The 27,255-nt window shown below is 44.4% G+C and overlaps 1 protein-coding gene across 3 annotated transcripts; it reads right to left on the minus strand.

Annotated features, from left to right (window-relative positions):
- Positions 1–667: 667 nt before the first annotated feature.
- LOC138636474 (phospholipid phosphatase-related protein type 4-like) lies at positions 668–26,318 on the minus strand. 3 transcript variants are annotated; one of them, XM_069724504.1, is made up of 7 exons: positions 26,005–26,318; positions 15,706–15,891; positions 14,926–15,055; positions 11,902–12,097; positions 8,140–8,197; positions 5,201–5,374; positions 668–2,962 (listed from the first exon to the last, which is right to left on the minus strand). In XM_069724504.1, exons 1-7 carry the CDS (start codon positions 26,074–26,076, stop codon positions 1,280–1,282), a joined length of 2,499 nt encoding a protein of 832 aa, XP_069580605.1. In that variant the 5' UTR covers positions 26,077–26,318; the 3' UTR covers positions 668–1,279. The 3 variants fall into 3 exon arrangements, with proteins under 3 accessions (XP_069580605.1, XP_069580604.1, XP_069580606.1); XM_069724503.1 differs by having other exon boundaries at positions 15,586–15,891; XM_069724505.1 differs by lacking the exon at positions 26,005–26,318 and adding an exon at positions 15,196–15,324 and having other exon boundaries at positions 15,706–15,780.
- Between the last annotated feature and the right edge of the window lie 937 nt (positions 26,319–27,255).

The following is a 27,255-nucleotide window of genomic DNA, read 5'->3' on the forward strand; positions in this document are numbered from 1 at the left end:
AGTTGTAACTCTTTATAAAAAAAATTATCTATTTTGAGTATACAGTATGTTTTACAGTATAGTATGTAAGTAGTATTTTGTGGTGTAGCACCCTTTTCAAACATACACAGTATTTACAGTGCAGGGAAGTAAACATTGGTTTCACAGCTATGATACGATTAGTTTGCAGTTGTTTGCTACAGTTTCAACTCACTTTCTCTTTTATGTGATGTTTTTTCTATTCACTGTTTAAAAAAAATAATTAAAAAAACCTCTTAAAATCAAAGTTATCCTTTCCCCAAACCACCGGCACAGGATCAACAGAACGACAGCTTTCCCCAGGAGTGACAACAAAAGTACACAGTGATTATTTCTACAACACTTAAAGGTTGTGCTTTTGTGTAAACACAGACAAAAATCATGCTGAATAAAACCTCTTTTGAAGTTATTATAATAGATACAATGACAAGTAATAGGAGGCTAAATCAATAAGTTACGAGACTACTGCTCACAGCACATCACCGTGAGGAGCACGGAGCAGCAGAAAAATAAAACCCTGATGAGTAACTGGAACTAATTTCATCTCCTGATCATCATCAGTTCCTGAGTTCCACATGTTTTTGAGAGCAGCGTTCTGATTCTGTGATTTCTCCGTGAACATGAACAGAGGCTTCACGTCATATTAAATATCATCAACGGAGACTCTGGCGCTGCTGCAGGAGGTCCGAGACCACGAAACAACGATCCTGGAGACGTGTTCTTAGAGAAGTTCAGGACGTCTCCGTCCATCTCTGGAAGAAGAGCATCCGGAGAACCAGCTGGGTTTTCTTTGAGGGTCGGAGTGAAACCACGGAGCTCTGCTGGGACCTTCTGAAGACAAATGGTCAGTTCAAATGACCCAAACTGTGTCGCCATGGTAACAGGGTTCTCCAACAGGACAACACGCCGCTCAGAGCGCCATAAAAACACACAAGTTTCTACCCACAACAACACAATCGTAGCTCCTCCCACTCCGACTCACCTGATTGGTCTCCCTGAGACTTCTGTCTGTTCCCCAGAAGGTCCACTGCTCACAAAAACATGTGGAACTCAGGAACTGATGATGATCAAGAGATGAAGTTTGTTCCAGTTACTCATCAGGATTTTATCTTTCTGCTGCTCCGTGCTCCTCACGGTGATGTGCAGCAGTAGTCTCAACTTATTGATCTCCCCTCGCTCTGTGTGTTGCCAAAATTATGGGCTTCCAGCTGTTTTGCATTATTAGCTACATCTTCTGTGAAGTCTCCAGTCTATCTAAACGTTATTCCCTGAAAACAGGAGTAACTGGTGTTCCCTTGTAGAAAATATTCCGAGCGATGTCGGGGCTGTTGGCTCTCTCTGGAATCAGGATGATATTGCTGCCTTTCCTTCTCAGCGTGGACTCGCGACTGGAGGCGACGGAGGGGCTTTCTGAAGCAGTCTCTCCACCTCCTCCTCCCACACCGCTACCTCCAGATCCAGAACCGCTACCGTCACCCGGAGTGACCCGGATGGTGGAGAAGCCCTGCGGGTGGAGCCTCGGCTCGGGCTGACCGGTGCTCTGGGTGTGAACAGTAACTACGGGTGGGGTGCTCACAGCGGCAGTGGTGGTAACCATGGGATTGGCGTGCTTCCTGTCAATGGACCCTTCCGGTACCGAGTCCGAGCTTTCTGAATCTCTGTTCAGATCGTTGAGCTCAAAAGACTGCCTCACACTCCCAGCTCCTCCGCCGGTCCCGGTCCCACCGCCGGCTCCAGTGCCATGATCCAGGGAGCGCCACCTCCACGAGCCGCTTCCATCCGTGGACGGAGCTTGGATCACTGGTCTGTTTTCAGGGTGGGCCTCTACTCTGACGATGGCTCCGGTGCTGCCTGATATACTGCCCGCGGTGCTGCCCAGTGAGCTGGGTCCTGTCGGACCGATGGGGTCTTGATCGATGAGCCCCCGGTAGCGAGCGGAGCCCTGACAGCTCCCCGCGGTGCTGCAGCCGATGCTGCTCTCGTCTAAGCTCTTGGAGTGGGTCTGTAGAAGGCCCTGCTGCTTGGACATGGCGATCACTTGTAGGATCCGCGGGTGGTTGTTCTGCCCGTTCTCGTTAGTCCTGCAGTCTGCCGTCCTCTCTGCTGCTCTCAGCCAGTTGGCCTGAACTGTGCTGTTTACCGTCGACATGCCGTCACCTCCTCCTCCTCCTCCCGCTGTTCTGTGGGAGGTGGTGTTGTAGTTCTCGTGAGCTTCCTCTGGTATGTGGACCAGCTGTGAGGACCCAGGTCGAGCCTGCATGGATATCCTGGCCCCTCCCGTGATGCCGCTACAGTTACTGGGCAGGGTGGTGCTGGCGCCTGTGGCCAGTTTGGACACGTACGCGTAGCCGTCGAAGCCTCCGTTCAGGCCCGTAGCGGAGGGCTCGGAGCTGGATCGGATCTCCATGCTGCCGTGGTGGTGGGGGTGCTGGGAGGACTGGCCGGACGACGAGTCTGCAGAAGAGGACGAGTCCGGGACCTGCAGGGAACACTTGTGGTTGTTGTTCTTGCTCTTCCACTGAGAGAGAAGCTGCTTGGAGCGGCTGGAGTCCATGGTGGCGTGGTGGAGGGTGGCCGCGTGACGCCTGGCCGCTTCCTCGTACGCCGCCATGGCCTGGGGGGTGTGGACCCGAGGGAGGGTGTGGCTGAAGGTCACCGTGGCCTCTTTGCTCTGGTGGGTGCGGGGGGAGATCACCTCCACGTCTGCACTGGACCGTTTGAGGCTGTCGTCAGACCTCTGCTGCTGCAGGCCTCGGTGGAGGAGGCCCTCGGAGTGGGAGGTCGGGATGCCGGGCTCCCCGACCATCGCGGCCTTCATCTGCAGGTGGTGGAGGACGGCCTCCTGGCTGATGTGGGGCAGCGGGCAGTGAGGCCGGTGGACAAGCAGAGGGAAACTGCTGCTGGTCTCCTCACTGGACTGAAAGTTTCCGACTGCATACAAGCCCTGGAAACAGAAACACTCCATGACTGACGCTTCTTTTACTGGATATTCTTGTTTTTTATTGTTTCAAACACACTTACAGCAAATAAATATCATTTTTTTGGTGTGGTACATCTCGGCTAGTGATTATATAGGTCTGAAAACAACTAAGGGCATTGGCAGTGTTATTTATGCAAATGCATTATACATGTAAATAATTATACCAATGCCTTACTCAGATTTAGAAACTAGTGTGTTAACATGGGGAAGAGTTTAGCTGAAAGTGTTGCGACTCTTTTAAGTTTTCATTCTACCATGAACTCCTGAGGACTTTTACAATTTAAATTAATTGTCCTTTGTACCTTAATGTGCCTCTTCATTATTTGAACTCTCTCTCCCAGCAGACAACGGATTCATTTACCAAACATATCAAACAACAGCCTGATTAAAACTCAGCTTGTCAGAAACTCCAGGTTGGTTTTGCTATTTGTTGTTGTTAAATTTTTGAGCTGTAATCTCAGTAACTCTTAATAAATGGAAAGCTCTGGCAGAACATTTCAAATAAGCCAAAAAGGGCTGTAACACAGATTTAAGCTTTAAGAAGGATTTCTGCTCTTGAAACCAGACTGAGATGAAAACAACCTCCAGACTCTCTCAGAAAAAGTTTCCAATGTTTTCCAAATTTTTTCAACAAAAATGTGGAGACGTTTTCCAGTAATGTAATACATTATATGTACTGTAGATGTGAAGCACGGTATCACATGGGTCACAAAGACTGCAAATTTTCACCAACACATTTTCAACATGTGCAGTAATGTGAGATCCAACTAACACAAAGTTTCAGCAATATTAGTAAATGATATCAATAGATATAGAAGCTGTGGAAAGACAGAACAAACACCTTCACGGGAGATACGGGGATTGTCAGGGAGAGAAGAAAGAGTCTTAACCAAGGCCAAGTGAAGCTCGTGATCGGTCAGCATGTCAGAATTTCGGCCCATTTCATTTAAATTTTGGGTGATTTTAGTCCTTTATATGGACAGGTTTGTCAGAACATTCGCTTGGCATTATTAAAAATAAAACGAGTTTGATGGTTTTCACATGGCAATGCAGTAACTTCAGGTCTCCCTCAGAGCTGTGTGTCTGCATTCTGGCTCTGAAAGGGTTTAAATTGTAACGTGTATGTGTTCTTGCACACGTGAGATTCCTGTATTTGTTCTATAACCTTCTGTACAGGAACACCATTAGAAGTCAGGCTATATTTGTGGGCACTCGGCTGGTAGAGACAGACACCCACTCATCTCAATGTTTCGATCATGGCTGAGAGTCTTTGGGAAAGATACTGAACACCAAGTTCCTTCAAGTCCTGATGGCAGCCAAGCACCTTGCATGACAGCTCCGTCACCATTGGTGTGTGAGTGTATAAGAGTGAATGGGTGAATAAGAGGTAAACATTGTAATGTATTTCTAAACTGTTGAGGTAAAAAGGCATTATATAAGTGTAGTCCATTTACCATTTATGATGGTGGATCAACAAGTCCTGAGTGTGCTCTTGTTGTGCGAGAACAATGCACAACATCATGACGTGCACAGAGCAGGAGGGAACTAAAACCTTAATGATTTAAGGTTACAAATATTACCGCTTGATCAGAATCAGCACTGGTTCGTACAAATCTGCGATTTCTCCGTGGACATGGTCGGACGACGAACATCAAATCTAGTGCCAAACGGAAAATCAGCCACAGAGTCCCTTTTAAATGCTTTATGAAGCCGATGGTAATGAAGCAATGAGCCTGGAGAGGTGTTTCGAGTGACATTCGTATTCCCTAGGGGCAGAACGACACTGAAAACTGGAAAAGGTGACATCATTTTACCAGGTGGGTTTTGTTTGAGGGACGAATTCTCTGAGCACAACCCCACAAACGACCGTCGACACCAAGGTCTACTGGGATCAGAGGGAAAACGTTCAGTGGAAATGACCTGAACTGCGGCACTATAGCACTTTGGCTCTCCAGCATGTCACTGCTTAGTTTCTCGCCTACAACAACGCAATTATCACTCTCCACAACCCCGAGTCGCTGGATTTGTCTCCGACGCCCACGGACCAATGTTCACCACAGAGTGTGTAACTCGGGCTGATTGTCATCACGTGACCAAACTTTAAGTACTAAACTAAAAAGGTGACACCGTCTCTGCAAACTGGTCACATGCAACAGGAGCAGTCTCAGGACGTATGGATCTACAGATGGGACTGGCTCTTACCAGGTAGACAGCGATGGCTCCTCCGAGCAGGAAGCCCAGGTACACGTCGATGGCGTGGTTCTTGTACTGGATAATCCGGGTCAAACCGCAGATGATGGCGCTGATGATGAAGGAGAAGACCAGCAGGGGCTTGAGCAGCTTGGAGGAGTCGGTCAGGGTGCTGTTGAAGTACATCTGTAGACACATGACACATTTTATTTTTTAGGATTAATGCTTCATGTTACACCAGAGCACTATTATCATAATGCAATAGTTGGTATTTATTGGATAGAAAACACGGAGAGCAGGAAACACATGCATGCTGCTTGTTGCACACAGCAGAGCAAGAAAACATTACAATGAGAAGGACTCGTATTATGTACTTAAACAAGAGAGGATGTGCTTAAACGTCATTATTGGCACGGCGGTGATGCGGTCAGGACCGAGGCATGATGTTCAGTTTGGTCATGGCCTGCTCTTCTGACAAACTGAGTCCACAGAACACATGATCGGATGTAGTGAGTTCATCGTCTTGTTGCACCATGCCGGACTGAGAGGAGGGTCGTTAATAAAGCGGTTGAAGCCAGCTCTCAACCTACTAATAAGCTACTAGTAGTAAGCTACTAATGGAGCAGTACTGACCCTGGTTACCTCTGATCCAACCATGAAATGCATCCTGTTGAGCTCTTCTTTGGTTCTAGTCTCAAATCCACAGCCTGGTTGGTGTTTTTCCTGGAGAACTTTGACAGCCCAGGAGGTTGACCGGAACGTACTGACTTCATTTGGAGACTTTTCAAACTCATCAAGCTCTTCTTTTGATAATGCGACATATCTCTCATTTTTTTGCTTTGCGTTCTTCTCATCCTCTTCCAACCATCCATCAAAACTAAGTCCACCATATAAATCAAAATTAACAACGACAGAAATCATTTTTTTAATCAACATTGCAGCCGACTGGTCTTTGATCCAGCGCAGAGAGTTTGAATGTTGCCATGGAGATGGCGGAGTGATATTTCTAGTAATGAGCAGGATGTGATGTCATGATGATTTGTTCCAAATGTTCAGTTGACCAATCAGATCTCTGGGTCAGAACTACTTGTATGAATTGAAATACATCAGTCATTGGAGCTACTTGGCGAGCCATAACAAAAGCAATCCGCAAACCTGACTTTCACAGAAAATGACAGATGAGACTCTTGGTTTGGGTGAGGTTTTAAAAAAAGCCTGTCTATGATTAATTGAGAGACTAAGTACGTCTCCTTTGAACCATGCGACCTACTTTGCACAACTGAGAGACATATCCGGCTCTTCAGCTGCCACCTGCGTCTGTCTGCTGTGTTCACTCGGCTTTTTCTCTCAAAACTGTTGATGGCACTATAACACTGCTAATATAGTTAATCTCTTACCATGTGTGACTGAAGGAAGCTTATATGTGCAGGTAGTAAGAACCACAGTCTTCCATAAAAACCCACAGCATCAGGCTTGTTTTTAGCATTTTAAATAGTCAATGTAAAAAGTGTGACAGGTAGAAATTTCACATTCCCACCTTGAGTCGCAGCCTCTTCTATGTAGACAATTTGTCTTTCATGAAATGTTCCAAAACTGAAAGTTTGATCAAAAATAAATACAATTTCTACCAATCACCAACACATATTTAACTTTATACTTAAAAGTTGTCCAGTTCAAATCTCATCGAGCCGACAGATTTCAATTTGTTCATAACAATGACTTTTTAAGGCAAAGAAAAGTTAGTTGTGGAGTGCCACAAGGTTCGGTCCGAGGCCCAATACTTTTCATGATATACATAGACATATTTACTAGGTAGTAAAACTTTAAAAATGTCTAAAGACATTTCGGCCTGGATGACCCACAATTTTTTACTTTTAAGTTTGGACAAAACTGAAGTTATTATATTTGGCCCTTTCTAAGGCGGAGATATCCCTCCACCACTGTGAGGAACCTTGGCATCATCGCTGATGAGGATTTGTCCTTTAACTCACATATTCAGTGAGTCTCCACCTCTTTAGCAGTCTCTTTAGGGCTGGCTCCGTTGAGTCCAGGGCTGCCTTGATTCATCCATTAGTTCTGCTGTAACGGACCGAGGCTGCTGAGACCTCCCATGATGCACTGAGCTCCTCTCCTCTCTTTCACTCTCTGCATTTATATGACACCATTATACCTCATTAACTTCATGCCTTCTCTCTCCAATAGCTTTGTTTAATGTCTGTTATCTATGAAGTTCCCCTCACTCGTGTAGTTTTGTACTCTTGTCTCTGGTCTATGATAACTGGCCGCACCAACACTTTATCGTCTTGGATCTCTACGCTGTTCTTTTCTCTCTCTGCTCTCCCCTCGTCCCAACCGGTCGAGGCAGATGTCCGCTCACCTCTGAGCCTGGTTCTGTCAGAGGTTTTTCTTAATGTTAAAAGGGAGGTTTTTTTTCCTTCCAGGTGTTGCTCACGTGGGAATGGTTAAGTTGTTGGGTTCCTCTCTTTATAATGTTATCAAATTCAGGAGGAAAGTGGCAGAAACCTGAGAGAAAGTGAGTCATGCAGCGAGATGACAAATAAAGAATAAACACATTTTTTTGCACTTGTATGAAATTACTGCTGATGTTTTAAGATAAATGTAGAAAATCCTGAAGGGTTCACAAACTTTCAAGCACCAATCTAGTGTGCATGTTTGATTGGCAGCTGAACAAACTGCAGCAGACACACAAATTAAACACGCCAGGACTGAACAAGAGTTCACAAGCCGAGGACACATGATGCTTTGTTAGTGGTGTTGAAATGTAAGAACGATGATTTCAACTAACCAAAGCTGACATTTGCAGTGTTTAATGCTGTGTTTAATGTGCTGTAGCTGACTAGCAATCAGACGTCAAACCCGTCTCTTTTCTTTGTTCCTACAAAGTGGACGTTTTAGAGCAGGGAGACATGTGGGCTCCAACCATTACTCACTGAAACATAGACAGCAGCGTAGGATGCAAGGGTGGCGTGTTGCGATGGGAAAGATTTTCTGCAAGAGATGAAAGAACAGAAACAGACTCAGCCAACATTTACATCTACATGTGTGAGTTAACAGGAGGGAAGATAAAAAAAAACAAAAAAACAAGAATAATGACATATATCAAACATACCGTGAACACACACTGGTTCGGTTAGGGTTAAAAGACTGAAGCAAATCAGATGCATTCATGTGCATCAACCCTCCTTCTTACTTTCACAATGTAGTGATATACCAAGCACCAATACATCATAGGCAAACGACACACAGAGTGTCTCCAGACATTTACTGCAGTGTAGCAGGAGGAGCTGTAGAGTGTGCTACACAAGGAAAGTGAACCTGTGGCCCAGTTTCTCACTCAGCTCCATCCCAATGACCTATTTCTGACAACTCCCGGTAGTAACTCCTCCAACCAGCCCCCATCCTTACTCTCTGCATGTGTGTGAATGACTTCTGCTGCATTCATGCAGTGCAGTGTGTGTGTGTGTGTGTGTGTGTGTGTGTGTGTGTGTGTGTGTGTGTGTGTGTGTGTGTGTGTGTGTGTGTGTGTGTGTGTGTGTGTGTGTGTGTGTGTGTTTTCATCCTCATAAAGACAGCTGTGGAGTGATAAAGATTTCATTTACATATGAAAACTGAGAGCACTGCTTCAGAAACATATTGTTATACATTATTAGGTTTCTGTTATTATGCACGTTATATTTTTTGTGTATGATCAAATACTTACAATATAATGTATTGTATGTATATTAAAGCTGTTGTTTCGATATACAAAATAAATAAAAAAATACAATAAATAATATAACATTAAGTAGTCTAGTCTGTTTGTACACTGCAGTAGGTTTTGCATGCTAACACACTCCCAGTGAAAACAATGGGGAGCATTGTTAGTTGATATACTGATGACTGATGCCATATTTAACCAACTAGTTTCAGGATTTAAGCAGCCACAGCTACTGAAATGATAACTGGCTCAATATTTAATTGCTTTTGTGTTTTTTCAAAACAACTATATTGTTTTAATGGGGAATCTGTAAGATGTTCAGTTTAAAACATAAAAAATTGACTGAACCTATCCACAGAACATGTGATTATATTTATAGATTTCTAAAGCATTTGAATGGTAACTGTGATTTTCTACATTAGTTTAATGCTCACTGTGATTTTCTGTGGTATTTAAATACTTACTTTAGATTCCTACAGCAGTATAGTAATTATTTACAGACGTGTTTTACTGTTATTTCTCCAGTTTCATGTCGATTACTGTGTTTTTAGCCCTCTTACACATTCTGATACTGTAAAACTTATTCGCAGTAACTAACTGTTCGGAAACAGTAAATTACTGAGGATTTTATAGCCATTTTTCACAGTGTAGAAACAGGTGTTAGAACCCTAACCCTAAGTATTGTGTTGGAGAGATATCTACTGATGTTAGCATAACAAAAAAATGTCCCCTCGGGGATTAATAAAGTAACTACCTAACCTAACCTAACCTAACCTAACCTAACCTAACCTAACCTAACCTAACCTAACCTAACCACCTCGCACAGGCCCGGCCTGTCTTGTAATACCACTTTGTACCACAAGATGGTGCAGTGAGTCACCGTAGCCCTGAGTCCAACATCAGAGGAAGTTATGATGAATGAAAGAGAACCAGAAGCAGAACAAGAGTTGACCTCCACCACTGGAGAAAGAACTGTTGGAGAGTAAAAGAATAAAGTTCGATGCTGAACTCACGACGTTCCTGCTGAGTAAACAGCTGCTCATGCTAACGGTGGCTACGTAGCGAAAGCTCATAAAGGCACATAACTAATAATTTTGCCGACACTCTGCACTTCAGTAAATATAATAATTGTGCATGTAGGATCTAACAACACAGCCAGACGACACTCTCAACACAAAAACTGATTTGGACCAACTTATAGAGTTTTTTAAAGCATGTGGAAAGGCAGTGTTTTTCTTCGGCCTGTTCCCAGAGGTGGTGGGATGACCTCCGTCTCGGTTTCCATCGGGTCAGAACGGATCCGTTTTCTACCTCTGAGCTTCAACTCTTTGAGCTTTTACAGTCAAACTGAAGTTTATCGGCCTCCTCAACCTAATGGTGCTTTTAAGAATATTTAGCTGAAATTTTCCCAATTTAAAATAGTATTTTAATCTATAGGGATTTTAATTTTCATGTGTGTTCTTTTAAACCAACGAATGATTTCTTTTTAAAACCCAACCTCTTTGAATCTGGAGCAGCTGGTTTCTGGTCCGACTCATGAACACATCAGATCTTCTTTTATCTTCTGGCTTTTTATCTTCAAAAATTGTGATGCAACGTTTTCTAAACCACAAGCTTGTTACTTTTGAAGTTGTTACCGCCGGTTTAGTCATTACTTCTCCATCCTCTGCTCGCCGCTCTCTTCGTATCACCTCCGACACCACAGACCAATTTCATAACGCTGACACAGACACTTCTCGGTTTTATGTTGATCAGACTTCCCAATCAAACCTGCATCCCACCGATATTTTAACATCTTTTAATGCTACCTGCCCTGCAGGTCTGGACATTGTTGCCCCCATGAGGTCATACCAACTAAAGCTCCAACCACGACAAGCCCTCGTATGTAATCTGTTTGTTTCACGATGACCTAACCCCAAACCACAATGTGACCGAGAGTTAAGTCTTTGCTAAAGGGAAGCAGGTGGTCTACAGTCGTGTTCAGCCTCTGCTGGTTAAATAGGTTAATAAAACCCCTGATGTACAATCACTGCAGCTAAACAGCTTTTCATGCAGCTCTGGAAGCGAGACCGAAGCTAAAGCTGCCAAGGATAGCAGAAGACGGTGTTCATGCCAGCAGCAGGAGGTTATATTTATAGCCCCATAATCTGCAGTCAAAACTACATGTGTCCCAAATGCATGGGTCAAACGTTGCTTCGTTCAACTCTCCAACGTCCTCACACAAACTCACACGGAGACAAGATCCCATGAAATCTCACAAAAACATGCTTCCTGGTTTAACCCGAGGTTCAGATCGGAGGACTACAGTCCGACTGAAGAAATATTACAGTGCAGGGTGTGTTTTAACGTCATCATCGGTCAGGACCGAGGCGCTAGTAATACTGTGATTAAACAACAAGTTACCATCTAAATAAAACATGTAATCTAAATGTTTTCATATGGTGGAGCAGTTCACTCTCAAAATATACAACTTTATGTTAGAGTGATCTCCGTTTCCATGGCAACACATGGGATATGACTAACACCTGGAAAACAATCAGTTGCGTCAGTAGACTCTTACAGTATCTAACGTATGTAATGTTTACTACTCCAGGAAGTAGTCGGGTGGGGTGGGGGGTTTGTTAGAAAGTGGAGGAGTGCATCCTCTAGTGTGCTTTGTTTTGTTTATTTGTTTGTTCCAAATAAATTGAATTCATCCACAATGATCCATTTCCTCTTCACGACAAAACTCTTTTGTGTTTTTTTCCCATGTAACTCCAGTCACTTCGACTGTCAGTGACTCAGCACTTCTCAGTGATGACAATAAGTCTCTTGTTATACTCAAGGAATTAGTGCAGAAGAAATAAGCTTGAAACTGAGTTACCATGAGAACAATTAAATATTAATAAAGTTTTCACTGGTGACTGCAGCATCAACACCGCTGCATGTTTTATCCCTGCTTAACTTGCATAAAGCCAGTGTGGCTCTTCTGAGTGAAATGCTCTTCCTTGCTCACCTGCCCTGGTTGATGGCTGCAGGGTCGGCTCCGGAGCAGATATCGTCCATGACGTAGGGGTTCTGTTCGCAGCTCACATTCAGCGTGCTGTAGTTGGGTTTACACACGGTGAGGAAGTAAGGTGTTGGGTAGCCCGTCATCAGCTGAAGGATGTCGGTGATGAGAGCCGTCGCACAGAGACCGAACACATGAACGCCTGAGGAGAAATGAAAAGGTAAGGAGGTCAGCTCAGTGCACAGACAGAGGCACAGCACATCTGAGGGTTGGAGATGCTGCACAGGCCGACATACAGCTGCTGTACAGTCACATGTACAACCTGCACTTTGGAAAACACTTAGATGAAACACATTGAAGGCAGCAGGACTGGTGAGTTTCTCGAAGACATTTCAGCACTCGTCTGAAAGGCCTCTTCAGTTCTAGCTGGAGGAGTCCAGTCAGTTAATATATTTAATAATAATTTAAAAAAAACTATAGAATACAGTAGGGCGATGCTGTTGTTGCCAAGATAAACAACAAACAAACAAAAACAAATCAGCACTCAGTTCTAAAGCCAGCATCTGTGATGGTACAGGATGCATTAGTGCACATGGCATGGGTAGCTTGAACATCTGGAAGGAAGCATTAATGCTGAATGATATATTCAGGTTTTGGAGCAACATATGCTGCCATCCAGACAACGTCTCTTTCAGGGAAGGTCTTGTTTATTTCAGCAGAACAACGTCCAACCACATTCTGACATCGGATTCGATGTGTCCAGAGGACCCACAGCCTCACGCAGCATCATCGTCTGCCACCTCAACCAGCCGGCTCCAGGACCACGACACCAGAACCAGGTCCCTCTCCAGCTGGCTCCAGGACCACGACACCAGAACCAGGTCCCCCACCAGCCGGCTCCAGGACCACGACACCAGAACCAGGTCCCTCTCCAGCCGGCTCCAGGGCCACGACACCAGAACCAGGTCCCTCACCAGCCGGCTCCAGGGCCACGACACCAGAACCAGGTCCCTCTCCAGCCGGCTCCAGGGCCACGACACCAGAACCAGGTCCCCCACCAGCCGGCTCCAGGACCACGACACCAGAACCAGGTCCCTCTCCAGCTGGCTCCAGGGCCACGACACCAGAACCAGGTCCCTCTCCAGCTGGCTCCAGGGCCACGACACCAGAACCAGGTCCCCCACCAGCCGGCTCCAGGGCCACGACACCAGAACCAGGTCCCTCACCAGCCGGCTCCAGGGCCACGACACCAGAACCAGGTCCCTCTCCAGCCGGCTCCAGGACCACGACACCAGAACCAGGTCCCTCTCCAGCTGGCTCCACGACACACCAGAACCAGGTCCCCCACCAGCCGGCTCAAGGACCACGACACCAGAACCAGGTCCCTCTCCAGCTGGCTCCAGGGCCACGACACCAGAACCAGGTCCCTCTCTAGCTGGCTCCAGGGCCACGACACCAGAACCAGGTCCCCCACCAGCCGGCTCCAGGACCACGACACCAGAACCAGGTCCCTCTCCAGCTGGCTCCAGGGCCACGACACCAGAACCAGGTCCCTCTCTAGCTGGCTCCAGGGCCACGACACCAGAACCAGGTCCCCCACCAGCCGGCTCCAGGACCACGACACCAGAACCAGGTCCCTCTCCAGCTGGCTCCAGGGCCACGACACCAGAACCAGGTCCCCCACCAGCCGGCTCCATCAGACGGGACGATGAGTTTTATAAAGGCTGTTTTGTTCGGGGAGAGTTTGGGCTTGAGGTGTATGCAGATCGTGTTTTCATGGCTGTTGCACCGTTCGAGTCGTATCAGAGCTGTCTGAAGAGGGTGAACTGGAGCGGAACAAACAGGAAGATGGAGCTGCCGGTAAACAGAAAATAAAAGGTCCAATTCTACGTAAACCAAAGATTTCCTGAACAGACGGGTGAACAGTCGCACAAAAACATGTGCAAACACTAACTCACTGATGAAAAATGAGAAATTATCTTGGCAACAACAGCACAACCCTGCTCTCATCTATACCAGAACAATTATTATTATTGTTTGCATTTCATTTCTTATCCTGGAAACACTGACATTGATGTCCAACATAAAATAAAACATATTTGCACTGAGTAAACTATCGTATCAATATAATATAATAATTACAGTAGCCTCATGATAAACAATTTTTCATTATTGGCCAATTACCTGTTTCTGTTTTTTATTTACTGAAGTGATTAAACAGTAAAGTCTCTCCCACTGCAAATATGCAATTATGCATTTAACTGTAAACTCAGCAAATCTTTGACCACAACTGTTGCATTTGTTATGAAAGGTAAATATTATTTCTGTCTTTTTAAAGATCATTTTAATGGGCATTTTTTGCCTCAATAGCTCGATCAAGATGGAATTAAAAACCAACCAAACACTTCGGGTGTCCTCCCAAACACAAGCTGGTATTTTTACTTGCTGTCATTTCAGACCTGTGTGGAGACTTCGCAACAGTTTGCTGTAAATTCAAAACCAGATTAGTTGAAAACTGTTGATCTCAGAGAAACAACCAGTAAAATCAATATGTTCTGTTTACAGTATTTTGATATGCAGATCAGGACTTTGAGACTTGTGCTACTGTTTAACATGAGTTTATACATCAGAGATGAAAAGTTGGATTTGTCTTCATAACGGGATTATTTTGGTATTTAGCCCACAAACATGTGACTGTCATCATTACAAAGCTCTGGTTCCGCTCCGTCCTCTGATGTGTTTCACGATGATGAGTTCATGATTCAAACCGGTAATGCTGGATTTGGACACGCTGTCATCACACACACACACACACACACACACACACACACACACACACACACACACACACACACACACACACACACACACACACACACACACACACACACACACACACACACACACACACACACACACACACACACACACACACACACGAGTTAAGACTTTGTAGCGTAGCATTAGTTCAGAGAATACTGATTGTGTGGAGAAGCCTGGCGTCGGTGTGAAATAAGAAACTCGGTGTACCAACAAATCGGACTGCTCTGCGTATGAAGGAGTTGAAGTTGCAGCCGGCAGCGTTGATGTTGGCCTCGGCGCCGACGCCACTCTTCCTCCGAGACAGGCAGCAGAACAAGATGGCCTCTCCGATCATGATCTGTGGACACAAGTATCACCTGTTACATGAGTTTACAGGTAGAAGAGGGTGACGAGGGCAAGATTTCACCTGAACACTTGTCTCTTCTCTTTTTTGTGTGTGTATGTGTTGCTCAACTTTTACAGTTTAACTTGACATACTCTGGTTTAAGCCAAGACTCCTCCTTCCTGTGTGAAACACAACCACACACAAATACACACTGCTCCGGTGACATGAGGTGGTGCAGTGGGATACCTGACTGTCTGCACAGACACTGTTCAGGATCACATCTTTGTAGAAACAAGAAAATGGAAAGAAATTGATATCTATGTTAGAGAAGAGAAAGGTGAATAATGGACAGAGAGAAGAATAAGAAGGCCGAATCAGTGATGGACAGACGAGGAATACTGACTCATAATACAGAGACACACTGTACATAAATCTCTGAAATATATACCAAGGTTTTCTCTTGCAAAGGAGACGTAGAAGAATAATTAATACAGAATAATGATACAGAATTTCGAGTCTCTGCTGTTGAAGTTTGGTCTCACCACAGATAATTGCCCAAAATTCGAGCCCCTCCAATCTGGCTGCCAGCAGTTACACTTCAGTGTTTGAAATCTTAGGACAAGGTTGTTGCCATGGTTTCCCGTCTTGTCGTTAACTCTTACTGTGATGGCAGGTCCGGCGAAGGCCAGGCTGAGCAGCATCAGCAGGGGGATGACTTCGTGGTTGGGGTCGATGTAGGGCAGACTCAGGCTGCGGTCGTGGCAGTTAAAACCAGACTTCACTGGCTTGAAGACATCCGTCCACTCCAGGAAGTACAGACTGACCACAGACGATACCAGGATCGGCAGCTACGCAGACACAAAGAGAATCATGTGAGGGAGTTCAAAGTCATAAACAGCAGCGGCTGGAGCAGATTGCCAATGAATAAATAAATAGATAAGCAGGCAGTGAAGGCTGCAAATGTCCCCATAACCTTATGGTTCAGTGACTTCACTAATTTGATTTGATAATGAGGACGGAGGCACGGATAAAGGTTGTCATGACCCGAGGACGCTGCTGGAAGTGATGCACGACGGCATGTTGAATCAATTGTTGTTGAATTGCTCCGACTGATCTCAGATCTGCTGAATGAGTTCTCCAAATCCCAAACAACAAAATGGGGAACAGCTCATTCGTGTTTATTATAGCCAGCTCGAGGTCTTGACCAATTATAAAACAGCAGTTCAATTACAACCGTGAAATAAAGTCAGAGCGATAAAGCTGCTCTGAGGAGAGATACTGAGGGAGTTCGGGCATCGGATCGGGAAGACCGACCCAGTGGAGGTTTTCTTGTCCAAGTACGACTCCATTTCCAAAAAAGGTTGGGACACAAACCATGTAAACCCATATTTGAAGAAAAATAGGACCAAGCATATCGATGTTATCGTTTGGGCTGCTCTTTTTAGACCCAGTCATCATGTTCCTGACGGTGGAGCAAACCCAGAACACGCTGGAGGTTTTCTACATCGGATCCCCCGGAGGATCGAGGGAACGTCCCTGTGGAGATGGACGTGTGAGCTAACCTCCTCAGACAGCTGCCACTTCCAGACCACCTCGGATCAAATGGAAGGACGGAGGGAGCTGGTGTGAGTTCAACAAATCAGAGTGCTTCACTGGTCCGTGGAAGATAACCAGAGAGCAGCTCTGCACGGGGCTCAGCTGGCGATGGAAATTCCTGCTTTCGACATGCTGAACGACTGGCTGCAGCGATTTCACCGCTGACCGGTCACAGTGTCACTGAAGTTTGAACTGAGTTGGTGGCATTTCGTAAGAATATCCAGTCCTGTCAGGAGCACTGACAGAGAAGAGCTTTGAGCTGAGAAGACAGATGAACTACTTTCTCCAAAAACACCAACCGAACTGTCTTTTTTTAAAGACAGTGTCACCGGGCAGCTCGGCAGCTACAGGACATCACAACTCTATCTGCTCTCACCCGAGAGCTTCATAATGCTGTTTGTTAAAACTTCAGAAGGTGATGCAGGTTTATGCAGCAAACACAGTTTCACAAGGTGGAGGACCAATCATCATCCAGCAGTGATGTCATCAACCATCAATGACGTCATCGTTGGTTTGTGAACGTTATGAATCCTCCAGTTCAGATTCTGTCCGTCACCATCTTTGCTAGTTCGGAGCGGTTTGGAGCAGGAAGTGACCATATTTGGACGAGCTGGGGGAGGAGCCAGCGGTGGATCTGACCGATCTGATCGGAAACCTGACGATACTACGTCCCGCCCACCGATAGCTGTAACCTGACTGCACCGCAGGCCTGTCAATCAAACAGACACGCCCCCAAAAACAGGTGTTCTTGAATCTTCTTTTCTAATGAATGAGGGATTATTTTCAGATGGACCTCCAGAAAACTAAGAAGAAGGAGTGACTTTAGCTAACAACACCGAGATAACTGATGGACACATTTGATTCACTTTGGATTTGATGAGAGAAGTTGAATGGGAGTCTATGGAGCCGGAGGCTTTTTGGAGCCGACCTCTAGTGGCACTCGCTGGTATTGCAGCTGAAGACACTTCTGGATCAGAACCATTTTACAGACCTGAAGCTACGAACTCTTTTATATCCAGTCTGTGTAGAGGGCCCAAACTGACGACGCAGGAGGTAAAACAAAGGCGAGCTTTGACAGCTGTTTCAGTTACTAAAAACACAAAGAACAGAAAGTCGGTGACCTTCGACCATCAATGAACGGTACATTCAGTTAAAGCTTGTACTAAATTAAAAGAAATCCCTTCAAGGAGTTGTTGAGATGTTGTGATCAAAAAAATGAGAAAACATGAGGTCATACCTTTGACCTTTGATCCTCCAAATCTAATCATCCTAAGTACCAAGTGAATGTTGGGGCCAAACAGAGATGGGTGATATGGCCCTAAAGTAATATGACAATACGTCTGGGTATTTTTTTCCTCAAACAATGTTCTTGCTGAAAGGAAAAAATACTGGAAAGTTTTTGATTATTAATTTCAATAACATCCAATTTTGACAAAATGAGTGCGATGATTTATTTTGGTCTTCCAATATTTTGTAGAAACTACACCATAATGGTGTCAGTTGTTTTGTTTGTAAACTACAACAGTAACTCTGAGTGAGATCCAGATTCTGTACATTAAAAAACAACTTAAAGAAAAATTTAGGGTCAAATTTGAGCACCTGAAATTGTTCTCCTGATTTCTCCAACTCGACTTCACATTGTGAACCTTTGCTGTTCGACTGTGTCAGACTGTGTTCTTTACACCCCAGCCGGCGTCGTGGTGTCCCCTTCCAGAGAGCTACAGGGGGGCGATGTGCGTGTGGAGGCTGAGAGCCGCCGTGTGATTGGACGTGTCCACGGAGGACCGCAGTGTGACGCGTCAGTGGGAGCTGGAAGTGGCCCAAAGCATCGAGGGCTTCGTCATGCAGCTGAACGCCCTGAATCGCAGGCTAATGCTACGTGTGCTACTTCCTTTATGCAGTCAGATGGAGGTTTTGCTTCCAGTGAACGTACTCCTGCGAGGATCTGGGCCACAAACACACACACACACACACACACACACACACACACACACACACACACACACACACACACACACACACACACACACACACACACACACACACACACACACACACACTTAGACGACTTACAGACTTTAGTACAAGCAGTAACTCACTCACACACTTCTTTTCTTCTTTTCTAAACAATAGGAAGGTTTCATGTAGTTTTTAACCAATTCATTTACTCAACATTGGAACAAACAGGACATTTCCAGACAATAAAGGAGGTGTGATGCTGCCGGAAAGGAACCTCTCTTTTCATCTATTAGTATGTGACACCTCCTTTGTCGCTACAAAAATCTGTAAATACATTTTGTGTAATATTCAATGTTACCTGGTCTGTCAATGTTTTTTTGTTTTTTTAAGTCACTTCATAACTGCTGGTGTTCCTGTTTTGGATCATTTCAACCAGATTTAAAAAAGAAAAACATAAAAGACAGAGAGAGAGACGTCAATGCCAAAGAGTGTGTTGAGTTTTCTGCACACTTAAAACATCAATTCAATTCAATTTAATGTTATTATTGTTGCCTCAAATCACGACATCAATGATCTCAGGGTACTGAAACGTTACAGAGTGAAACAATTCAACATTTCCCACATGAGCAAGCATTCGCCGACAGAATAACAAATTCCCTGTTAACATGAAGAAACCTGTGACAGAACCAGACTCAGCAGTGTGCAGCCATCTGCCTGAAGCTGCAGCGATGATGGGAGGAGGAGGGAAGAGAAAATACCTGCAGAAGGTTCAGGGACAGAGAGGACAGAGAGGACAGAGAGGAGAGGACTCAGTGCATCATGGGAGGTCGCCCACCAGCCTCTACAGCAGTATGACTAAAGGATGATGTCACTGTCACCTGAGTCAGCCATAACAACCGGATTTAGCTGATGGATGACGTCATGGTGATGTCAGCGTAGCATTATGATGCCCACCCAGCCTTAACACCACCTGCAGGTGCACCCACCGACTGAGAGTGCAGACATTTGCCTTCAGACAGATATTATAAACATGTTTTCTGACTTTCCCTGAAAGGAGCATTATTTGATCGTGCAGTTTTGCGTCAAATTCTCAGTTTGAACATTTGGTTTGTTGGTGTTGGTCTATTTTGAATTAAACATGGGATTGACATTGATTTGCAAATCAGTGCATTCTGTTTTTATTTGACATTTTACACAATGTCTCACTTTTTTTGTTCTATGTATAAAGACATCGTCCAACCTGAATGTCGCCCTCCGAACTCAAAGTGGCTGCTGATTCCAAAGGAGAGGAGCCTGACAGCGAAAAGCTCTGCCTCACATTTCATTTTGGAAACTCTCTGAGTCACAAGCAAGCCAGCATTATTAATTTGCTTGTTAATTACAGTGTGTTTTTTGTGATGATTGATTTATCACTGGCACAAACAATTCTGATGCAATTTGCAATTTTTTTCTTTTGGTGGTAAAATTGAGCAAATTGGCAAAACTTAACATAACTTGCTGATACTGTCACCACTGGTAAATTGAATGCTGCAAACTCCTGCATCTTTCACAAATTAAAAGGTATTGTTATTTAAAATAAAAGGCCTCGAACATTTAGAGCCATATATGGGGTTGTCACTGAGAAAAACATGACATAGAACTGACTTGAGCAGCTGGAATCCTCTATCAGGCAAGAATGGGACCACATTTCACCTTCTAAACTCCAGAAACTGGTCTCCTCGGTCCCCAAACATTTACAGAGTATTGTATAAAGCTGATTGTACAGGAGAGGAGCCTGTAAGAGTTTTAACATCTGTTGTCTGGTGAGACATTATAGCAATATAGCCACGTGCTAACTTTAAAGGGGATAAAATAATTATATTACACAGCTCCCATAGAGTTTCCAAATGTTTGCTAACCATGTGACAACATTCCACTTTCAAAACTCCCGGAAGTGGTTCAAATTCTGATCGTGAAACGAATCATTTCATGGCACTTGTGACGCCTTTTATTTAATTCATCCACCATTTAATCACAGTGTTTCCACCATTTTAAACCTGCAGCAGAAGCAGTAGAGTACAGATGTGTCCACAGGGGTTTTGTACTTGTTACTTCAGGAAGGGAAATGCAAACGTTCCACACCGGAGCTACAAAAGAACCTCAAACACTAACCTCAATGAAAAATGAGAACATGTTATATTGGACTTCACCGCACAGCACCAAGACTGATCAGGTGTTTTAAACACAGTCCCCGGCTGCATGGATGCCGAGGGGAAACAAATGATAGTTTTACAACTGCTGCCCGTTGGGCTCCGTACAATGGATGCTCATGAAGAATAGTGGAAATGTGTAACCACGGAAACCTATAAAAGGATGTCAGTTACTGCACACAGTGGACAAACAGTCTGTTTCCTTTTTGCCACAGAATAACAAATGAAAGAGGAACATAATTTAACCATTTCCTCCAGGAGGAAGCGATACTTGTGTTCTCATTCTTCCTTTAAAGGTGCTGTGGTCTTCTGTGCTGAACTATATATAGAATCCTGAATGGATGCATGAATAAATAAAGCAAGAATCATCCAAGTTTTATGTTGAAACCAGGTTACCCCCCACTCCCCTCCCCAGATCTGTTTTCTTGGCTCACTGTCAACCTCCCTCACCTCTTGTCCGGCCTCTCTTCTTGTGTAAATGGGAAATAGGTCAGAGTCAGCGCTCACTGTGCTCATGCTCAGCAGACGAAGCTGCTCTGGGAGCGATACTGTACGCTCCACACTTCAAAGCACATTCCTGCAGGACACTTTACATCACATCCTGTTATATTTAAAGTGCAGGATGATCTGCTCAAGCTGAGGGCAGCTCATCGCATTTGTCTCCAGATTATTTTTTATTTCTAAGTGACTTCATGTATTATCACAGCACAGAAAACAAATACTCAAAAATAGATTAAAAACAGCACAAAGCACAGGAACACACGTCCTTGTGCAATATTTGTTGTTATTTTTGGGGTTTATTTGTTTCTGGTGTAATCCTAGAAATTTAAATCCTGAAAGACGTAATTGGTATAAAAAAAATCTGACTGCTGTCCACTCCCAATATGCATGCTCATATTTCCTTGTCTTGAGTGTTGTTGCCTCCATAAATATGAGTTTACATCTATTTACAGTATGTAACACGTTGCAAACTGTTAAAGAAAACCACCTGACGCAGGCCCTTCATCAGTTTCCATGTTTGCCTTCACTTGGACCAAGTCAATCATGTCATCACTATGACAACTAGTCTTCACTATCGACCACTGATCAGCTCGCTTCGTTTTTAAAGTTTACAAAAAAGATATTTGGTCAGAAGGACAAATAATTCAGAAATCCTTTTTCCACTACAACGTCCATTACCTTCCTGGCATTTAGCTGGAGATGGTTGCCCTGGCAACGGTCCACAAAGCTGCTGACCAGGCTCCTGTATTGCTCCTCCCTCCCCTCACTAATAGACCCCACGATAGCAGCTGTGTATGAACTTGTTTTTTCTCTCTTTCAGAGAACTTTTTAGATGACATGTCTCACAATCACATCAGAAATCAGATGTGTGGGAAGCTCAAACACTTCTGTAGTGTTACGAACTGGCCTGTCGGTCGGGGAGTCGGTGATCCACGACACCAGCAGTCCGACCGGCAAAGTCAGGGAGCACTGGAAAGCTAGCGGCGCTCCCACCTGTGTCCTGAGGTGACCGAGAACAAGACATCAGAGCTGCAGGTCTGTCGTCATCAACAATTCTTTGTACTGGAACAATGCACGAGGTCGTCTAAAGCACCGGGACGCTCTTCCCTTTCAGGCTGAGGGTTTTAGATGTACTGCATGACACCAAACAGCTGATCTGTACCGGCCTTAAGGACTCCGGTGCCGACACCATCTGGGCCTGCTGCCCATCCTGCCGTGGACAGTTTGGTTTACATAAACTGTTTAACTTTTATGTTGACGAGAAACCTGGTTACCGTAATCAGTGTAAAGGATTATAGAAACCATATTTATCTCCATGGAGAACGCAGATTTCTGTGTCATAAAACTGAGATTCTAATCAGCTTGTTGCATGTGTGCGTTTACAAAGAGAGGTTTATGAGTAACACGTGAGCATGGGCCTAAAGGAGCAGGACGTCATCACAGGACGAAACAGAATGACGGTGATCAACGTGGTGAGCAGGAGTAGCGGCAGCATCACTGGAGCCACGATCAGTGTTGAATGTCGTGTCAGAGTGCAGAGAGCTTTGGCAGTATGAGTGTCCAGCTTGTGTTATTGCTGTGTCGCTTTATTTCGAACAGCTCGCTGCGGACGTAGATGAAGAAACTCTCCACTTTTATCATTTAATAGAGGAGATGGAGCGGCTTCACTGCGGGCGTGTGATGTATCTCAGGCGAACCTCGGTGAACCTGTGTACTAATGCTAACATCAGGTATGACAGTTAAATGTCACTGAAGCGAGTAGATTGGAGCCGAATGAGGAGGATTATGGCTGCCGAGAAGCTCTCTGTGTGCAGCAAAGCTCCGCCCACTCCTTCACAGAGCTTAGTGACGATCCACTAACGTAACGTGTTTGATATTACTATGAATATCCAACGTGTCGCGTCCTCAGCAACACACCCGCCGAGATTGAAGCAGGTGAGACCAACGGTTGTCGAGATATTCGAAGAACAAACAGAGACAGAGATTTCTGAAAAGATGTATTAAAGTGTGGCCGGATGTTAAGATCACACTTGAGCAATGTTTACTTTTGCGGTTGGACAGTAATGATGAGGATCAGATGACCTTGTGTGAGCTGGCCACTGTCGGGGTTATAAACATCCTTGGACAAAATACACTCAGTGGGCACTTCATTAGGTTTCACATCAAGATAAACGCAGTTACACAGCTGCTCAGACACCTCATCTTAGAATTGTATTCAATCATGCAGCACTTCTGTATGTATTTGTGAAATATGTTTTTTTTTATCTAAGGTAATGGAGGAACTTGTCTTCCAGCAACTGCAGTCTTTTGTAAGAAATAATTGTGGTTTGAAGTCACGTCGCAGCACTGAATCTGCTGTTTTAAAGGGATGTTCTGTCCCTGATGCTGATGGTCGTGCTGTCCTTGTGTTACTGGATGTGACTGCAGCGTCTGATACTGTGATTCTTATCTCCCATCTGGAGCAGCATTCATCCGACTGATCTGACCGACATCTACTGTTAACGTTAGTGAGGACTCCCAATCAGCTCTCTGAATCATGGGGTCCCTCAAAGGGTCTGTTTTGGTTCCAATTCTATCATCATTATATAAGTGGCCTCTTGGGTTTATCTTTAAAACACAAAATATTGCCCATCACTTTTATTCAGATGACACTCAGATACCGCTGAAACCTGTCTGCCAGATCTGTTCATTCTTCAACACGTTGCGTGGCCTGAGTTAAAACCTGTCTGTTGCAAAATGAGATTTTGCTGCTCAATCCTTCTTGATAGTACCACTTGATAATATTTCATCTCGTCTCGGATCTCTGGAACCCTCCTCGTGAACCTGGGTTTTATTTTTGATTCCAGTCTAGTTAGACCTGCAGATTAAATCTTCTCTCATCTGTCAGCTGAGAGGTTTAGCTAAAGTTGAGCCTGTCTTTTCTTTCAAGACCACGAGATGTTCCCTCCAGGTTTTATTACTTCGAGGTTGCAGTTCTTTGTACATCGGAGTGGACCGGAGACTAATGTTCAGACTCCTGTCTGAATGCATTGTTTATTGTTTATCCTGGTTTATTTGTCTGACCCGTCTCTTTCTGAGGTCACTGGACCAGCAGCGTTTAATCCTGGATCCACAATGACTCTTAGAGCTGACCGGGTTTTCTCAGAGGCAGCACCACAGACCCAGATCAGGCTGTCAGCTTCACTATCAGTGTTCAAATCCAGACTGAAAACATCTATTAATGGACATTTCCAGATCACAACCATTTTCATTTCAATTCTTTTTTATTTGGCCTTTATTTACTGCTCATGAACATCCTCATGTTATTTTGGCTTCATATTGTTTTTCATCTTTTTTTAATAGTTGAAATCTCTCCCGTCTGTTTGTTCTGATGTTTTTTGTAAAGCACTTTGGTCAACTCCTAAAATATTTAAATGTGCTATATAAATATAAATAATTTCACTTGACATGTAAATGAAAGATTCAAACTATACAAACAAAATTGAAGGTATTCCCGAACAAAGTCACTGCTCAGAGACATCCGTGGGAATGATGCAATCATCAACAGCACCCATCACAGAGTATTACAGGAAAATCTATAATATATGATTCATGCTTGATTGTGGAGCCACAGGCCAGCAGTGAATTAGAGCATGCATAAAGATCACAGCAGGGAAACGAGTGACAATCACCGAAAGCTGCAGCACTCGGTGCTTCAACGTCTAAAATCAGCCTTCAGGTTGAAATGTTTGTCAGAAAATGATTCAAATATTCGTATAAATAAAGAATAACAATGGTGAGCAGAGTCAGAGCGGCCTCCTCGTCTGCGTGGCTGCAGCTCGTCACCTCAGACTTCTATTAAAAGCTCCTTGACAGTGTTGGAGATTCCCTTCTCATGTTTGCATCATGTTGCGTTGTGCACACAACGTCTATAGTTTGCTTGTTGCAGCCGTTTCCAGTGTGTAATGCACTGCATCGTAAATATGTGATTCAAGTATATGTTCACACGGACTAATAATAAACGAGGAGATTACTAGTCTGGCCTTCATTTAAAAAATGTATAGCTATTACCATATTATAAAAATACCTCTGATGTTTTGCTGTCCCAGTTGTGTTGTACTGAAAAGGCATGTCTTTGGTTTCATGTGTATTTGAATATCTTATTAATGTCGACTTTCATGAACTAGTTGTGTTGTTATATGAACAGTTCACTAGTTAACTGTCTTGGGCTCCATTATCATCTTTCATTTGATCTATTGAAAAAGTTCATCCTAAAAAGGATGTGTTATATTGTGTGTGTCAAATCCTGCTGTTAACAAATCAGTACTCTGCTGTGAGAACCGCTTACATCAGGTCATAGGGATAAATAATTATATAATACAGAGATACAAAAGATGGAACAATAAAATAACAATAAGATCTATCTTTCACCGCTACGATGCAGCCACCTGTTCTCATAACGTCAAAGGAGGATGAAGACAGAAAAATCTCCTTCGTGCTCGTTTCATTTGCACACCACAGTGTCTCTTTTAAAGGTTGATTTTTTTTTTAGACCAACATATTAAAACTGTACCAATCAAATCTCGTTCAGCTGCTCCTCAGGTAGCACCATCTTAATAAGGCTGCTGTGTAATAGTGGATCTGCTGTGACAGTTCTGTTGGGCCACATCAGACCTTCCCTCCGCTGCAGCTCCTGTTGGATGGAGATACAAAGAGAAGCATGCAGCATGAACTCACCTCGACGAAATAGAAACAGGGCAGCAGGCTGACGCTGTCTTTGGTCAGGATCCCCTTCTCTCGCGCAGACATGGCCAGGCCTCCAAATGTCCACACAGATCCGAGATGAGACGAGGGAGGAATGGCTGCGCTCTTCCTGGTGTCCTGCCGGAATCAGGAGCGCTCCATGCCGCCGTGAGGAGGATGCTCGGGACGACAGACAGCTCGGGATCCTGCCAACCCCCCGACACTCAGACCTGCGCGCTGCTTTATCTCTGCTGGCGGGAAGCCTCGGGCTCGGTTCTGTGCATGTGTTCCTGCAAGCTGTCAGGTACAGAAACTAGCCTCAGCAACGGAGGGAGGGAGGGAGGGAGGGAGGAGGCGGGGCGCAGGCGCACTGAGGAGGGGGATGAAAGCAAATGACTGCTGACGCTGACGGTGGATGAACGGCCTGATTTTGCGGGAATAAAATGTCAGTTTCGCATATTTTTACAGATCATTTTCCCAGTCACACATCATCCTATTTTAGCACATGTTTCCCATTGTGCAGGTTTTATGTGTCTTTATGGAATATGCTCCTTTATGCACAGGCCTCTCTACAGTGGAATACAAATCACGACCTATGTCGTCCCCTATAGCAGCAGCTGTTGTTTGTCTGTTTGACACACAGAATCAACAGGAGCCTACTGGTCATGTCTCCTCATTAAACCGCGATTAAGAGGAGTCATTATTTCTCAAATATTTTTCTTGGAAAATACTTAGCAATTAGCTGACTCCCCACATTATGATCGCCAATTGCGAGTCTGATCCTACTGAGGGAAACTAAAAATGCTGATTGGACAAACCCTACTTACATGCCCATTATAACATGACTGCTAAATTATTGTAAATTATTAACATTAATAAGATTAATTTAAAAAAATTGCAGATCAGCTGGAAAAGGAATATGATGAATGGATTTCATTTGTTGATGCTCATGCAAAATCAGAAAAATTATGGACTTTCTAAAATATTAAAATATGCTGCTCCTTTCAGAAGTCTTGCGTTACCTTGAACTAGAGATTGCATGATGTTTCACTTATTCCCCAAAATATGGCGACATATACACATAACAAGCGACAAAAAAAAGTGTATGTCTGTTCAACAGACTGAATAGAAAAGAGGACGTAGCTTACAGGTCTGAAAAACTAGGCAGAAGTGCTTTAAAGTGCAATACTGCTGCTGGCCACTGGGGGCTGGCTCCAAAAAACCTCCTGCTCCATAGTCTCTCAT

The sequence above is a fragment of the Brachyistius frenatus genome, unplaced genomic scaffold, assembly GCF_029030835.1.
Source record: "Brachyistius frenatus isolate BFR_SWC_R1_liver_20210118 unplaced genomic scaffold, ASM2903083v1 Contig_379, whole genome shotgun sequence".
Lineage (NCBI taxonomy): Eukaryota > Metazoa > Chordata > Actinopteri > Embiotocidae > Brachyistius > Brachyistius frenatus.